At 42.8% G+C, this 17220-nt stretch overlaps 1 protein-coding gene across 8 annotated transcripts in view; it reads right to left on the bottom strand.

Annotated features, from left to right (window-relative positions):
• Positions 1–1189: 1189 nt before the first annotated feature.
• PLXNA2 (plexin A2) overlaps positions 1190–17220 on the bottom strand; it is a 615006-nt gene continuing 598975 nt past the window's right edge. For all 8 annotated transcript variants that reach the window (XM_053244546.1, XM_053244547.1, XM_053244548.1 and 5 more), the window contains one exon: positions 1190–14649. In XM_053244546.1, the coding sequence (XP_053100521.1) occupies positions 14554–14649 (96 nt within the window). In that variant the 3' untranslated portion in view covers positions 1190–14553. The remainder of the gene's footprint in view (positions 14650–17220) is intronic.

Here is a 17220-nt window from a genome sequence, read left to right as displayed (position 1 = left end):
AGCTTGGAACATGCACATTTGGAGCATGGTTTTGTTTGTTTGTTGAGTGAGAGAGAAGGGGGAGTTGAGAAACAAACTAAGTTTCCTGATCATAATATTAATGTCCTTTTTCCCATTGTAAATGAACAGGTGCAAGTTAAATGGGAAGAAGAGAACCCTGAGCTCCTTGGAGAAAAAGTTGGATTAAAATGTGATGACTAACTCTCAAGGATACTGTCCACATGGCATATAGAAACAACATGGAAAGCAGAACTGCAGGTTAGTGTGAAAGCATACTGAGAAGGTAATATAGAGGCTATTTCAACTTAAAGTAGCTTTCACATCATAGCTGTAATGTAGTTTGGCCCTAATTGGAAATTCCATAGAACAGAAAAGTGACCAATATTCAACTATTCCTGCTTAGTCAGGACTCCAATTCTTAAAGACCAAAAATGCCCCAGCAACAAACCCTTATTTGAGCAGATTATGGGCAGAGTTCCTTGAACCCTATAGAAATGAGTCTAAATTTTCTTGAAACATCTGTCCTAAAGTGCTCAACACAATGGAGCAAGCTTTTAAATGTTGTGCCTTGCAGATTATGCCCTTTATTAGGAATGATGCCAAGAAATAAGAGGGATCAGATATCTTTGATGTTGTTTCTTGTGCCTGAATAAGAGGGATATTCTGGAAGTTGGAAATCCATTTCATTGGGATCAGAAAGCAGAAACAGACACTCTTGGAATGTCATATCAATACCTCAAAAGGAGATTCACCAAGTAAAACGAAAGAAAAACTACTTTTGTATTTATTGCATGAGGGAAACAAATCCAAACTTGGACCAGTATAACTTTCCAAATCAAACCACAATGTTCCTTACTTTCATTGTATTTTTGATACTCACTGTATTTCTCAATGGAAGAATTTTTTTAAAATCCAGTTACTTCTTTGTTAACAATGAAAAAAAACATTTTTTTCTCAACACCTGAAGCTAGATGGCAGTGTTTAACCTTCTTCTTTTGCTTCAGCCTCTTGAGTTTTAAGTGCTTGGCATGTTGCAAAAATGAGATTAAATATTTCATTTTGGATCCCCTGTTACTGATTTATTACTGGTGCAACATAACAAGTAAATATTCTTCACTGGTTTAGTGAGTGCATGCAGAAGTAAATCCCATCTATCCCAAGCCAAGCCCACTCAGGAAATAGATCCAGATATTTTTATCCAGTAAACTTTATTTATATATAACAACAGTACAAAGTGAGTCCTTGGATTGCAAAATAGGAGTGTTTCATATTTACAATAGGTACACAATAATATATTAGAATAATAACAAAAACCTTTTTTCCCTTGGAACATTTTTAAATACTTCAGCTTTCTTACATTTCTCCCCCACAAACACTGTAAAAACAACAAAAACCAGACAACCATCTTTTAAAAAAAATATAATACAGAACTCCAGTGTCAAGTATAAAGGAGGAGGAAGATGAAAAAAAGTTAAGGATAGTGTGGAGTGCGTAAATGTAGGCCATTCAGTTCAACAGCTTTACCAGCCTGTTGTTGCAATTCAGTTCTAGGAATGGGACAAATTAATAAAGCCCTTTCTCACACCCCCTCAAATCTTCCTCATAGTACTTAAATTGATCTTTATTAGAAATTCCACAAGATTTGGGTCCTGTCTATTATTATTTATGACATTAGTGCACTTGCAGAAGGAAACATTTATAAGGATCACCATCGCATGGCACGAGAGAGAAATCCACTGAGTGCAACTTCTTCAGTACCCACATTCATTTCAACAAGGCTTGGTGGGAGATGCTCAGTGGACTGCACCCTTGGTGCCCATACTAGTTTGTGATTAAGCCTCATTTTGCTTTGTCAGGCATAATGAAAGCTGATGAAAAGGATAACATGCTTATAATAAATCTAGAAAGAGTTTTGAAATGTTCAAAACAAAAGCACCATTTCAGAAATGTCTGTGCAAAATTTGGTTCCTCCTGTAAACATTCTGAAATATTGATTCAACATTGCCAGGACATCATCTAAGCAAAATATTGACAGCACATTTTGAAATGTTAACCATTTCCACTTTTCAGAAATGTTAAGTAAAATTTGAGAATAAAAATGGACAGGTACCAAAATCCCCTTTTAATTACTGATCAAGCTAGGGAGTGTGTCTTGACGTATTTACTCCACTTTATAGCTCTAACTTACAAATGCTCCCATTTTTAGCCAACAACAGAATTACACACACACACACACACACACACACACACACACACAAATCCATTTGAAAATCTGGTTTTAAATGTTGCTGTCCTCTCTAAAACATCACCTGTCTTGGAAATAAGACAGAAGAAAGTTATGGCAAGTTTTAAGTATCCACACTTCCGTTTATTTATTGGGATAATTGGTTGTTGTTGTTTTAGTCCTAGCCCATCATCAGGTTTCATCTGTGAAGGGAAAAAGTCACATAGAGGAGAAGGCAAAATACAGACTACATAAAGAGAGATTCTGGTAAAAGCAATAGACAAACACAGACACCTAAGCACTAACAACATACAAAGCAAACCGTGTCTCATTTTTATTAAGTGACCTGACTGGTTTCATATAATATGCTAAGAAATGATGACCATCTCAGATGACCCACTGAGGTGAATTGTCACTTGTTCATCCACACTTTCCAGATACTGTGTTGCTTACTCAAAAGAGACTGAACACAGCAGAGGCACATCCGCTCCTTACCCATAACTGAGGCAGAATACACATGTGCAACAGAGCTTTGCATTTCAGAGGGGTAAGTCTTCAAGACTGTTCTGCTGTAAAGATTCTTCCATGAGAACCACCAGACCAGACAATCGCTTACAGACACACAAATTATGATATGGGGATTTGGAATCAATGCATCATCAATTTGTCTGACAACAATGCTTTGCCATTATAGGTAAGTGGAAGCTTGGGGAGAGTGAATTGTGGTTCCTCTGATCATATCTCTGGTGTAATGTGCAAAGGGGGACTTGTAATCTCCCCTCTGGTGAGATGAGCTACATGTAGAAACCAGTCATCTTCTCATGGCGGGGGAGCTGACAAAGGTCTCTATTTGCATGTCACATGGAAAGTGCAAGAAAGACAAAGGATGACCCACATGTGCTTTCACTCCTCCAGCTTTGTTGTACCGTGTGAAACTGCTAGTCATATATACTAGATACAAGTGCACATTTGGAGTGGGCCAGGGAGGAAACCCCTTGTTAAGAACTGTATTTCGAAACACAAACAAATCCTTCTGGAACATTTTCCTTTTGGTAGATTTCCTCTTACTGGAAATTTAACAAAGACGTTTCCCCCTCCATTCTGGGGAGTATTTTTATAAAGGAAATAATATGTTCAAAAGGTATTTTCAAAAATATTCTAAACTGGAATGGCCTGCAGGCAGTAGTCTAGTAGTCTAATTTCAAACCATTGATTTCTGGACTGTGAATTCATTGTGAAATTCCTAAGGGTGTGTTTGTGTTTCTGAACCCAAATGACATCTCTTCCTATACTTCCCTCTCTACAAATGACAAGTGCCTTGGCTGCATTATTGGGAGGGAGTGATTACTAGTTGTCACGTTCACAAACAAAAGGAAGAGATTTGCTGCATTGCTCAGACTTTTGGAAAATCCAACTAGTATCTTGAAAAATGAAAGGTTATTTCTTGAGTATTAATCACTTTGTTCCCACTTCCTTGTTTACTGGGTGAGATATGGGACAGATGGGTCGCAGCTGACAGGACACAGAAATGGGGGAGACATGTATCACTGGAGACACATTCACTATTTAGGTCAAACTGCTCACCTAGTGCTAACTAGCAAGTAAATATATACAGTATGATGGCTCTCTGTATTGTTACTGGCTTGTGATTTATGATACAGATTGAATACTGAAATCTGATAAACTCCAGCTCTACTGGAGTTTAAATGGCTCTTTCATGTTGGTTATTTATCCTTCTACAACCAATCCTGCCTCTCTGTCCTCTTCCCCCAGGGTTCAGTATCCACTCATTCTATCTCCCCCCCCCACCTCCCCAAGCTTATTCAGGTCACTGAAATAAGAGTTTCCACCAACAGGAGCCACCTGGGGATGTTCTCAGTTCTACAACAAATTCCACTCATTCAAGGGAACATACACAGGCAAATTATTTGACTGAAGTAGTCTTCCTGTTAAGTTTCCATGTGGTCAATCTGAATTTGGATCTAAACTGTTACTGTTTCAGCCAAACCTGACTCCTTACTGTTTTGTTCTGGCTCTATACATGACAAAACAGTAACAGAGAAAACAAGAGAAGTATAGCTGGGCCTACTACCGAACCTCAAAAAGTGACACTAAAACAAATATACCATTGCTGTGGACAGTCATTTTGATAGATTCCTTGTGCCTCCAAGCATAATTCCACGAAAAAGAGTTCAACAAAATGGTAAGCAAAGGCAACAAAGGCCTGTCACCATGACCCTTCCTCTGTTGCTTCAAATCCAGATAGAAGTATCAAGATGGAGGCTGCTGATCTCTAAGAGGAGGCACCCAGACAGGCTCTTTCTAGTCACTACCCCACAAATGTCTGAACAGTTATTCACAGAAGTGAAGGTTGCTTACTTAAAGCAGAATATAGCTGGCTCTAGAGTCGGTCTTGTGACCAAATAGGGCCCCTTCCATAAGAAGCCTTGACTGGGCAGTGGCTGACATTCTGGGCAGTGGGTTGGCACAGCTGGTGTAGAGATCCACTGGGCCTGCTGCATAACATGAAAGGCAGCCCTGATGATGTAGCATGACTGTGTGGAAGGACCTAAAATAACTGCCCAGAAGCTGTTTTAAGTCATTCTGCACCATCAAGGCACATTACGCAGCACATTATGCTTCCACATTACGCAGCAGTTCCGGCAAGCTCCTAATGCCGGCGTTCCATTGCACAGAATGTCGGCCAGCCACTTTAGTAAAGGACTGAATAGGCTAGCGTGTGCATGGGACCTTTTAGATGGTCTAGAGCAGGGATTCTCAACATTGGGTCCCCAGATGTTATTGGACTTCAGCTCCAATAATCCCCAACCAGAGGCCACTGTGGCTGGGGATTATGGGAGTTGGAGTCCAATAACATCTGGGGACCCAACGTTGAGAATCCCTGGTCTAGAGTTTGCCCGGTACCTTTTTATTGGGCTGCCACAGCTTTGGGGCAGTTGTTTAGGTCAGAGGATATATTGTAAACTCGGTTCACTTAAAATGAAGTTGGTGAATTGGACTGCTCAAATAAACTGCCCACAGGTAGGCCTCATTATAGAGAAGTAGCCATTGCTGGAAACAAATGGGACCCCTCCCATCACTTTGGCAGAGAGCAAAAACCAGTTGTCCTATGGCCAGGTTTCTGAATCAGTGACTTAAATGACCTTAACATTAACTATGACAGCATGGAATGGAAGGATATTTTAAAATACCCTGGTTTAAAAATGCAGTCATTGATACTATACGTCAGGTCAGGCCTCATAAAAGAGAAAAAAGATCAAAGAAAAGGAGGAGGGAGTATTCTTCTACTGATAGCTCCTCTTCCTCTGAATCTGCCAGCCCTCCACCCAAAAAGGCAACTAGCAAAAAGAAACAGCTTAAAAAACAAAAGGGGTCTAAACATTCAAAAAGTAAATCTAAGACATTACACTCCTCTGAGGCCTCTGAACAAGAGTCTGGGGACCCCGAGGTGCTTAACCCTAGACCCTTGCTAAGCAAAAAACCCAAAGATTTGGGACAAATCCGGTCACTGATTGTGAGGCTGATCCTGAGGAGGAAATAGGTGAACCTGGTGAGAACAACCATAACAATGATGCCAACCTGACAAGGAAGAGGGGGAATGGGGGAGGGGGGGAATACTGAACCTGCGAATGTCTCTCAGCACTTGGTTGTGTCAGATGACTTTAATTCTCTTATGACAAGGGTTATTAATGCAATATTACTCCAAGCAAAAGCGAACTTGGACCCCGCACCATCTGACAAAGGGGACCTGGGTTTTCCCAGGTCAAAGCCTAGGGACATGCTTTTACCCATGCCAGAAGTATTTTCTGAAGCGGTTAAACAAGAATAGCTACTGCCTGCCACAAATAGAAAGCCGATGGCTGTGGCTAACCACTTTTATTCCTTTCAACAAGAGATAACAGATCTGTTAAAAACTCCAAATGCAGATGCCCCCATAGCACAACTAGTGTCTGGATCTTTGGTGCCGAAAGATGGAGAAGTACCTTTGAGAGACCCTGCAGATAAGAAGGCAGAATTGGCGTTTAAAAGGGTTCATGATAATTCTTCCTTATCCATGTGCATCACTGTGGCAGCCTCCATGGTGGCAAGAGCCTCCCTCTTATGGGTAGGCAATCTGCTTAATGAACCTGCTTCTGACCCTATCAAGATGAGACAACAACTGGTGAAAATACAGAAGATGCAAGCACTTGTGGCTGATGCAACCTTGGACTTAATTAGATTTTCTTCATGTGCATCAGCAGCATTGGTAGTTGGAAGAAGGCATCTATGGTTGAAGAATTGGCAAGTAGATGCTACATCAAAGAACAACCTGACCACAGTGGCATATGACAGCACCAAACTGTTTGGGGAGACTGCCCTCAAAGATGTTCTGGTGGTATCCAAGGACAAAAGGAAGACCATGCCTTCGGCGCCACATAAGCCAGAAAGTTTAGTTTTTAAGAGGTCCTTCCAGCAATCGCAGCTCTTTTGAGGATTCCAGTTCTGCAGGGGCTGGGAAAGAGATTTCAGAAGTCAAAGGGGATCCTGGAACCATCAACATGGTACCTACAGAGGCACTGGCAACTACAAGCAGACATTCCCACAAAATAGTTCAAGCCTCAGCAATGGCTTAGAGATGGTCAAACTGGGAGGCCACCTGTCCAATCATTACCACGCTTGGGAATCCTCCACCATGGACAGATGGGAATCCTCCACCATGGACAGATGTTATCCAACATGGGTATAAGATAGAACTGGACGCCCTTCCCCTCCACAGGTTTCTCGCAACTCCCTGCTCTCGCTCTTTTATCAAACATGCAGAGCTTCTAAAAGCAATCTGACACTTGGAAGATATCGGAGCAGTGGAACCAGTCCCAGGCCATCAAGAGGGAGGGGGCATTATCTTGTTTACCATCTCACAAAAGGATGGGTCAAGACAAGCGGTTTTGGACCTAAAGTACCTGAACAAATGGTTCAAGCGAGAGTGTTTCAGGTTGGAGATACTGTGATCAGTGTCAGAAGCTCTTCACTATCTGGATGTTATGACTTCCATAGATTTAAAGGAGGCATATCTCCATATCCCCATTCTTCAGAGCAGCCAGAACCTTCTCAGGTTTAAGTATGTGGGTTGTCATTACCAATATGCAGCACTCCCATTTGGACTTTCATCGGCTCCCCGCGTGTTCTCAAGGGTGCTGGCACTGCTCGCCCATCTACGCTTACAGGGAGTCTGGATATTCATATTGCTAGATGATCTCTTTCTCCAGTCACACTGAAAACAAACCGCTCTGCGCAACTTGGGGACAACTCTGCTAGCCCTGGAAGAACACGGATTCTTAATCAACCAGGAAAAGAGCCAACTCCAACATAGAAACTCCAACACCTCGGGGTGGTGATAGACACGGAAAAGGACCGTTTGTTTCTACCACAAGATCAGTATTGAACCATCACCTCGGAAATCAGACAAGCTCTAGCAACACCAGCAGTACTGCTCACAGCATTGGCAAGAATCCTGGGACTAAAGGTTGCAGCATTGGAAGTGGTCCTAGGGGTACGATTCCATTTAAGAACTCTGCAGTGGTTCCTGCTACCACACCAGCTGGCCATTGCATAGAAGAAAAGAGTGGAACTACACCTACCACCACAAGTCCATAAGTCCCTCAATTGGTGGCTGGTCCCTCAAAACCTTCTACAAGGCAGAGTTTCTGGATCCACCAAGGATCGTATTAACTACAGATGCCAGCAACAGGGGCTGGGGGGCACACTGCATGCACTTTTCAACCCAGGGAATGTGGTCTCAACAGGAGAGAGATCACAGTATAAACTGGCTAGAACTGAAAGCCATTCGGCTAGCTCTGGTAGCGTTCCATCAGACTCTGCAGAATAGACACGTGCTTGTAAGAACAGACAATACAATGGCAAAAGCCCACGTGAACCGACAGGGCGGAACACGCTCAAAGTCACTTCACCAGGAATCAGTACTTCTGATCGGCTGGGCGGAAGAAAACCTCAGCTCCTTGACAGCCCATCACGTGAAGGGGGATCAAAACTAGCTGGCCGGCTGGTTGAATTGGGAGGAACTGATGCCAGGAGAATGGGCAATAAGCCCCCAGATTTTCAAATGGATTACAAGATGAATGGGGCTGCCAATTATGGACTTGTTCACAACTCCAATAAACTCAAAACTCCCAAGGTTCTTGGTGAGGTTTCCCTGCTCAGGAACAGAAGATATAGATGCTCTGTCAAGCCCATGGCCGGAAAGACTACTCTGTGCTTTTCCACCAATGTCACTGTTGGCCAGGGTGCTAAGAAGAATAAGTCTGCCAGGAGCAAGCGTTATTCTAGTGGCTCCATTTTGGCCCAAGTTCCCGGAACTTCTACATTTTGCCACCAAAGAGCCATGGTTTCTCCCAGTGTCTTGGGATATGCTCACTCAGGGACTGGTACAGCATCCCAACCAGGGTTGGTTACGGCTTGCCGCTTGGAAACTGAGCAGCGAGTTCTGAGCCAACAGGGTTACTCCGATAGGGTGCTTGAGACTATGTTGGCGTCACACAGATCCTTCACAAATAGAATTTACCAATACACATGGAGGGCCTTCCTGAGATGGATACATGACACACCATTCAATCCTTAGAGGTGGTGCTACTCTACAACACCTGTTGCAATTTTTACAGGACGGGCTGGAAAAAGGTCTAAAACCAAATACCCTGAAGCGGCAATCATCTTCATTAGTCGGCCTCATTGCAGGCATTTCCAAAAAGAACTGCAGACTCATCATCACCTGAGGCATTTTTTTGAGAGAGCAACCTTGCTGTCTCCACCAACTGTCCATAGATTTCCAACATGGGACTTACACATTGTATTAAAGGCATTACAATTTCATCCTTTTGAGCCTATAGCAAAAATACCTATAAGAATTTTGTCGTTTAATTTAGCCTTTCTAATTGCCATCACCTCTGTGAGGCGCATCTCAGAGTTGCAGGCACTGTCAGCTCACAAATCCTTTTGCATTTTCCAAAAGGACTCTATCTGCCTCATTCCGGATCCATTTGTAAGAACTAAGGTGGCCTCAACTTTCCACCAATCTCAGGACATCTTCCTTCCGTCCTTCTGCCCCAATCCAGTGCATACCAAAAAGATGCAGTGGCACAAGTTAGACATGCGTCACTGTCTCAAGACATACATAGAAAGATCAGCATCATTCAGAGTCACTGATACCCTGTTCGTGTCGTGATCTCGTTCCTTCCGAGATTCATGGGAATAGCAGTTTCATCATCTACAATCGCAAGACGGATCAAGGCATGCATATCTTTGACATACGAGGTCCAGCTCCTTAGGCCTCCTTGGTTGCCCACTCTACTCGGGCAGAAGTGACTTCAGCTGCTTTCTTCACAAATGCACCAGTACAGGACATTTGCAGGGCAGCAACGTGAAGTTCATCGACCTTTACAAGACACTGCAAGATTGACTCTCACGCCTCAGCTCAGGCTGCATTTGGTAGAAGGGTCTTACAGCAGGTGCTTCCCCAGGAATAGACAAGAGCGCTCCCACCCTGAGTGGTGTACAAGCTGTGGTATGTCCCATGGAGATGTCCTTGGCCCCAGCAACAGAGAATGGAGCATTGGTTAACTTACCGTGAAGACTTCTTCTGGCTGCTGGGGCCAAGGACATTTCGGCCCACCCGGTTTGGCGCGCTTGTCTGTTCCTGGAAAACCATCTTTTAGGCATCCAAAATTCTTATTCTGGGATAGACCTGATAATTAAGGATCTGGAAGACTGCTGTTGCCATCTGGACTCTTAGGGTGATTCTCAACACTCTGTTTTGGGGTCCACGTTGAGTCCTCAGGTTTTCTCTTCTTCCTATTTTTTCTATTGTTATACCTTGTCTGTTTTAATACCTTACGTAACTTGGCTCAAAAGAACTGGGGTGGGGTTACCCCCCTTGAGTAGGCATTCTTTTTTATCAGCAAATCAGAACTGTCCTGCCTAGGAGCTCGGGGGGAGTATAACCCATGGAGATGTCTTTGGCCCCAGCAACCAGAAGAAGCCTTCACGGTAAGTGAACCAATGCTCCATTTTCATAAAAAGGATCTATTTAAAGGTATGAAGCTGTAACACAGATGCTAGGTGTTGCATGGGATTTTCTTACTGGCAAACAAAAGGTATCCCACCACAGGGACAGCATGGCAGCTTGCCAGCCGATATCACAACATTTTCCTGGGTAAGAGGAAGACCTCTGTTAATCTTAATGAGGTAAAGCACCCTTAACTACTTTTGCCAAGAGTATATCCCACTAGCAACAGGAAAGCAATGCAATTTCCAACACTTCTCTACCATGCCAGTTGTTAATTTGGCCAGAGGCTAATCTCAGTGTAGTGCAGCAGTTTAGCTGTTTACCTCTTCTAAATGCTTGCAGGCCATGTTTCAGATGATACTAGATAGACAAAGGCTCATTGCTCTGGCAAGTGAAGTGGCTGCAGGATTTTAGTGCTGAAGGGGGGAAAAGTATAGCAGGGCAGGCAAGTGTGCTAACAAGATGGATTAAAAAAAAAAGGCCTTCAAAGGAAAGAATCATTTGATTAGCACATCACTCCTTCTTGCAGTAGGCTCTTTGATGGCTCTGGATAGCACTCATCAGGAGAAGATTAAATGGAATTATTTAAACAGCAGTGTGAGGCACAGAAATTCCAGAAATGACGTCCTTAGCTTTGATGTGAAAACACCTGAAACAGGGCAGACTGGGACTTGAACATCAGGGGAAAGAGACACAGACAGGGTATAATGTCACCTAAGGCAATTGCTATGGCTTCTAAATGCTCAAGGCTAGCTGCTTTCCAAAGAAAACACTTGGGACTGATCCCACAACACTTGAGTCATCCATGAGCCAGGCCATGCAGTCACTAGACACTTTGGTTGCCTTTTAGTTCCCATGTGCATCTAATTACAGAGCAAGAAAAATATGATAACTTGGATTTCCAGTTCAGCTTAAGGTGAGTTCTAGCCAACCAGAATGCAGAAAACACTAGATGAAGTGTAACTGTGCAGGAGATCCCTTCCAGCCTTAAAAACTCTATACATAGATGTCAATCTGTTGTTGAAAACCGTGATGGTAAGAAGCCATGGTCCTAGTTAGTGAGTACTTCTAGACAGCATGTGCCTGAATCAGCATGCTAAACCCTGCAAGCCCATAAGACCTCTGTCAATCCTTGTGATGTTTGCAAAGAGTCCAAACTAGCAAAATTGGTATGGGTGGCACAATCCAAAACAGTAGCTGCAGTGACTACCCACCCTTACTAGTTGGTATGTCTTTTGCAAGTTACCCTCTTCCTTCACTTCTGACTAGTGATATAAGAAATGGTAGGCTGGATGCAGCCTTAATTTGGGAGGCTGAAGCTACAGCTATATAGCCCATCTGTCACCACAGTAAAACCTGACAAAAATGGAAGCGCACTGAAGGGGACCTAACATGGTCTAATTGTGAAGTGCCTGTAATTGGGTGAAATGAAAATTCTTCTCACAAAAATTGGCTGTTAAACTTATCACCTACATCAATTAAGTTTGGGATCAAGGAGACAAATCTGCCTTAGCAGTCAAATTCACCACCTTGCCAGAAGATAAAGAGGAAACTCTCCTGAAACCAGGCTGCTCCTCTTTGGAGATGCTTCCTGCATTTGGCTCCTGTCCCTGCTCCTGCCAAGTCAATGTAAATCAGAGCTTTTTGGCTGCAAAGCTTTGGCTGCTGTGAATGTCAAAGGCTTTGGCTTATTGCACAAGGTCAGTCATTAGTATTTCTTTCAGGCTATTAATAGGGCCCAGGGAAACTTATGAAAGTGAATTATCAGGGGGAAAGTGGGCTTGGCACAGCTTTTAATGAATTATAATTAAAGCAGCAAGTTGCTCCTTTTCTTTATCCCTTTGCTGGCAGCATTCAGGAGGATAATGATTAGAAAGTACAAAATCAGGGATTCTCACAGAGTAGGTAATTCAAAGTGCAACCCACTCACCTACTGCCTATTGTAGGCCCTGAAAGGGAAATAGGACTGGTGTGTACTGGAAGGTGAGAATGTGGTCCTGTGACATTATGGCTGATGATACACACACGTACAGGTCACTGATGACATGAAGCATCTATTCTGCTATATAGCTACTTCTCTATATACTTCTCATCGATACTGTGACTGGCTAGTCAATGTTGGGTAACTGTCCCTTCTTGAGTATTTCTTAAATCTGAATCTGGCATTGGAAAATGGATGATGTGGAAGGATAGCTTCAGGAGATATCATAGATAACATAGGTGCAGAAGATGGAGGGCAGGAGCACAGACCTTCTAAAACTTTCCTCTTCTGAATAACTATACAATACAGTAAAATGGTTGCTCCTTGAAATCCACTCACCCTCAACTTCTTGAGGCCTTCAGTACTGCTGCCCTGGCAACCTATACCTGAGAAGCTAAAACATCTACTGATTCCATTCTGAGCAGCTGTTAACAACCATAGACAACTGCCTTGTGCAGAAAAATGGTACCAACTCTGGAGAAACTGATATGCTCAGAAGCATCATGCAGAAGGTCGGTGGTAAAACCAGCCCTTCCTAGATTTCAGTTGAGGAAACCATTCTTCCTATCAAATCTGATTTGGATTCTAGTCACATGGTCCGAAACTGGTCGATATCCTGCCTTCCATTAGGCTTAATCGCCTTGCCCCCTAATCACCCCTCTTAACTGCAGCCTGCACAAATATCAATATTTATTACAGAGAGAAATATTTACAGCATCCCACCTGCTACTTGGCACTCTTGAAAAGGACAAGAAAGCTTTGGTCTTTTTTTTTTTTTTTTTTTAAGGAACAACAACTCACAGACATCAGCCTTCCACTGATTGCTAAGAAATGGGCTGCTGGGAAACCTAACCTAAGACAAGACAAGTGGACAGAGACAAAGACAATAGGCATTAACCACCATGTAGTGTATGCCATTTCCATTTATCTAGAGAGAAGGTCCCTCCTTGCCTCACTCTCCCAATGGACACAGAAGTCTTATGCTTGACCTTTGAATGACCTTGCATATGGTGTGAGAAAAATGCAAATGCCATTTTTCCTGATCGCATAAGCAGAGAATCCAGCACAGGAAAGCAATAAATATGTTGACTCACTAGCTCTACACTGTTCAAGTATTGCTTGCTGTAAACATTTTTTTTTTTACTGCAAGAAATCACATAGTGACTAGGAGAAACAAACAAACCAAAAAGCTAAACAACCCACACTCCAAGCAACTACAAAAGCCAATTAGTTTTTACACAAATTGCACCTGCAGAAGCCCATGATGCACCAGTTTCAATTTAAATGACTCACAGCTTCCTTAGCTTCAAAAGGACAGGACATTCCTCAGGAACATAATTTTCAAGTGCACAGAAATAGGAGGAATCTTTGCAACAGGGTGGCATTTTGTGTTGAAGTAGACAAGGAATGAAGGACTTTAAAAATATATATATAGTGCCCCTCTAATGGTAAATAGGGTTTTTCTTTTTAAAAAATGCATACTGTATAAATACATAGCTAAAGATGGATTTCAAGACAGATGGGTTGAATGACCAAATGGCTTTTCCACTCAGGTACATTTCAGCTAAGTTCCTCTTGCAGATGCAGTTTGCTGGCCTTCTTCCTCAACTGCACTGGTTATCTCCCTTTGTTTAAAAAGGTTTGGTGCAAATTTGTGCTCGTGGGATTTTCTGTAAGTTCCCAGGAAGAGGAATAAGGAAGTTTTTAAAGATTCCCAACAGTGCGAGCATCCACTCAAAAACCATCCATCTGAGCCATGAACAATAGGGGCCTCATGAAAGAGGAGGGGCATTGTGTGCAGCAGAATCTTTGTAACAGGGTATTTGATGTGGCCACTGTGGTTTTTGTTACATTTATTTCTTCTTCTTTCTTTCCTTTTTCTTTAAAAAAAGAAAAAAAATTAAATAGCATTTTTCTTTTAATCTCCTAATATACATCAAACAACTTTCATGCAAAGCAGCAGTCATGGAGGAATCTAAGCTTCCCAAGATCTTTCTAGGTAGACAAACTTGAGGAGCTGAACTTCTTGGCTGATCCAACCGGGTTGTGAGAAGCATTGCTGCTGTTGGTTTTCTTCTGTCCTTTCAACTGGAATTATGATGAGTAATTTTTGAGCTAAGTATTTGGACCAACTTCAGCTTCTTTTTGGAGGTTGTCACAGTACTTCAGGTATGTTCCCAGCGGCCTCCTTGCCAGTTCTTACTCTTAACTCCTGGAAGTCTTTGTGGTGAGCACTTCCTTCCTTTGTTCTAGGAGTTCCAGCTCCTTTCTTCAGCTCTCCATAGACATGGCACCAATAAGCTGTTCTACTTTGTATGCCAAGCGCTGCCGGCGCGCCTGCTCATCTTGCTCCAGAGCCCCGATAATCTGGGAACAAACAAGCAAAAACTCAGGCTCTATCATTTAGAAAGAGGATAAAGCCACGAGAAATTAAACAGAGGAAGGGATGATGGAAGCTTAGACAAAGAAATAGTCTTGGAAATATGAACATTACAGTGCAATTTCTATGTTTACAATATACTGGTAAGATATCTAAAAGCCACCTATTTATTTATTTAGCAGATTTGTATACTGCCCACTGCCGAAGTCTCTAGGCAGTTTACAGCATAAAACAAAAAAGAATTTAACAATTATAACATATAAAAAGTCAAATTAAAATACCCATAAAAACACACCAACTAACTAAAAAGCTTGGCTTAAGAGATGCATCTTAAGTTGTTTCCTGAGATCCACAGGGATGGAGCAGCTCTAATCTCAGCAGGAAATGCATTCCAGAGCTCTGGGGCAACTTCAGAGAAGGTTCACCTTTGAGTTGCCACCAGATGAGCTGGCGGCACCCACAGATGAACCTTCCCTAAAGATCTTAATAAGTGCCAGGGTTCATAACAAAGAAGGTGTTCTCTTTAAAACCATGGGCTCAAGCCATTAAGGGCTTTATAGGTAATAACCAGCATTTTGTATTTTGACCAGAAACTTCTTGTTAGCCAGTGTAGAACTTTTAGAACTGGAGTAATATGGTCTCTAAGGGGCATCCCAGAGACCAATCTGGCAGCAGCATTCTGCACCGATTGCAGCTTCTGAACTATGTAGAGTGCAGCCCCACGTAGAGTGCATCGCAGTAGTCAAGCCTGGAGGTTACCAACATGTGCATCACTGTCTTAAGGTCACTCACTTCCAGGAAAGGGTGCAATTGGAGAACCATTCAAAGCTGATTGAAAGCACATCTGGCCACTGCCTCCACCTGAGGTATCAGAGAGAGGGTTGGGTCCAGAAGTACTCCCAAACTGTGAACTAGTATTTTCTGGGGGAGTGTAACCTTATCCAGAACAGGCAGATCTATCCTACTGCCCGAACTGTGGCTTCCTACAGTAAGCACCTCCGACTTGTTTGGATTTAGTCTCAGTTTGTTATCCCTCATCCAGTCCATTGCTGCCTCAAGGCAGGCATTTAGGGAAGTTAAATTGCCATTGCCTGATGAAGCTGACATGGAGAAGTAGATTTGGGTGTCATCAGTGTACTGATCCTGCACCAAATCCCCTGATGATGTCTCCCAGCAGTTTCATGTAGATGTTAAAGAACACTGGAGACAAAATGGAGCCCTGAGGGACACCATACAAAAGCTCTTGCTTTTGACCCATCTATTGCCTGGTATCATTTTAAATTGGAAATCCAGAGATTGAACTGGGGGCTTTCTGCATGAGCATGTGCTCTTCTTAAGCATGGCCCATATTGCTATCTTCTGCGTGTAGATATGGCAGATGACCATGCATGTGTGCATAAATTGACAGAAGGAGTGCCATGGTGTGCAGTCTCCCAATGACACTAAGGACACCCTGGGGTCACTGCATAACTTCAAAGGCAGCTCCGATGATGTAGTGATGGGACTGCTGCAGGGTGACTCCAACGCAGTGCTCCTTTCCATTGGAAACATGCTGCTGCCTGAAAGCTCCTTGAAGTCATTCTGCTGCAGCCCCTCTCACTACATCATTGGGACTGCCTTGGAAGTTGCATAGCAGTCCCCATGTGTCCTTGGCATTGACCGGAGACTGTGCATCATGTAGCTCAATTTAATGACTCCATCACTTGGATCATACAGGAGTGGTGCTCTTGACATTTGAGCCTCGCTTTGTTAATATTTACAGTAGACCTATAAAGTCTTTTTCCAGAGACTGCAAAGGACAACGATAAGCATACCTCATGCTAGAAAGAACTTAAGCATGAGGCAGCTAATGTAAAGTTGGCCAGTATAAATCTCAGTCTGCTGTATTCTCCTAGGAAACGTGTAAGGGATGAAAGCCTTTGCAAATGCTGTAGCACTCACCAGCCCGTACTCATTTCTGTGTTATCGTGCTGGTGCACATTACCAGCAAGGAACAGTCATATGCTTGATGCTACATTTCCTGTATCATTTAGCAGGGAAGTAATGAGGTTCTCATCCCTAATTGGCAAATGGCTGCTGTACAGTACCATGCGCATATACACGCAATTAAATGACAAAAACCTTGCCTTTAATGGTTGTAATTGCAAAACAGGCTTTTCTTGCATTGCAAATTAAAGGGGTGAACAGATGGTAGGAACTTGGTTTCAAATGATGCATCCATCAGAAGAGCCCATGCTGCCAGCAACGCTTTGTAAAACAGATCTTGCTTAGGTTATGCCACGCTATTTGTTTCCGGGGAGACAGGATGGTAGGGCAGCAACATAGGTCAGGACCGTTTTTGAAAGCATTCAGACAGCATGACCCTCGGCTTTCTCAGAGGACTGTGATCTAATTACAAAATTAATTTGGTTCTGTTTGAAATAAATTTTGGATAATGGTGAAGACAACGGAGGTAATCAGAAATGAGGTAACCACAGAAAAGTAACTAGAAAACAACCACAGTCCTCAGAGAAAGCATTTTTTAAAACTACATATTCCAAGCATAAACTCCCGGAAAC

The sequence above is a fragment of the Hemicordylus capensis genome, chromosome 4 (genome assembly GCF_027244095.1).
Source record: "Hemicordylus capensis ecotype Gifberg chromosome 4, rHemCap1.1.pri, whole genome shotgun sequence".
Taxonomy (NCBI): Eukaryota; Metazoa; Chordata; class Lepidosauria; order Squamata; family Cordylidae; genus Hemicordylus; species Hemicordylus capensis.
The sequence above is the reverse complement of the archived record's forward strand: the minus strand, read 5'-3'. Positions and strand labels throughout refer to the sequence as shown.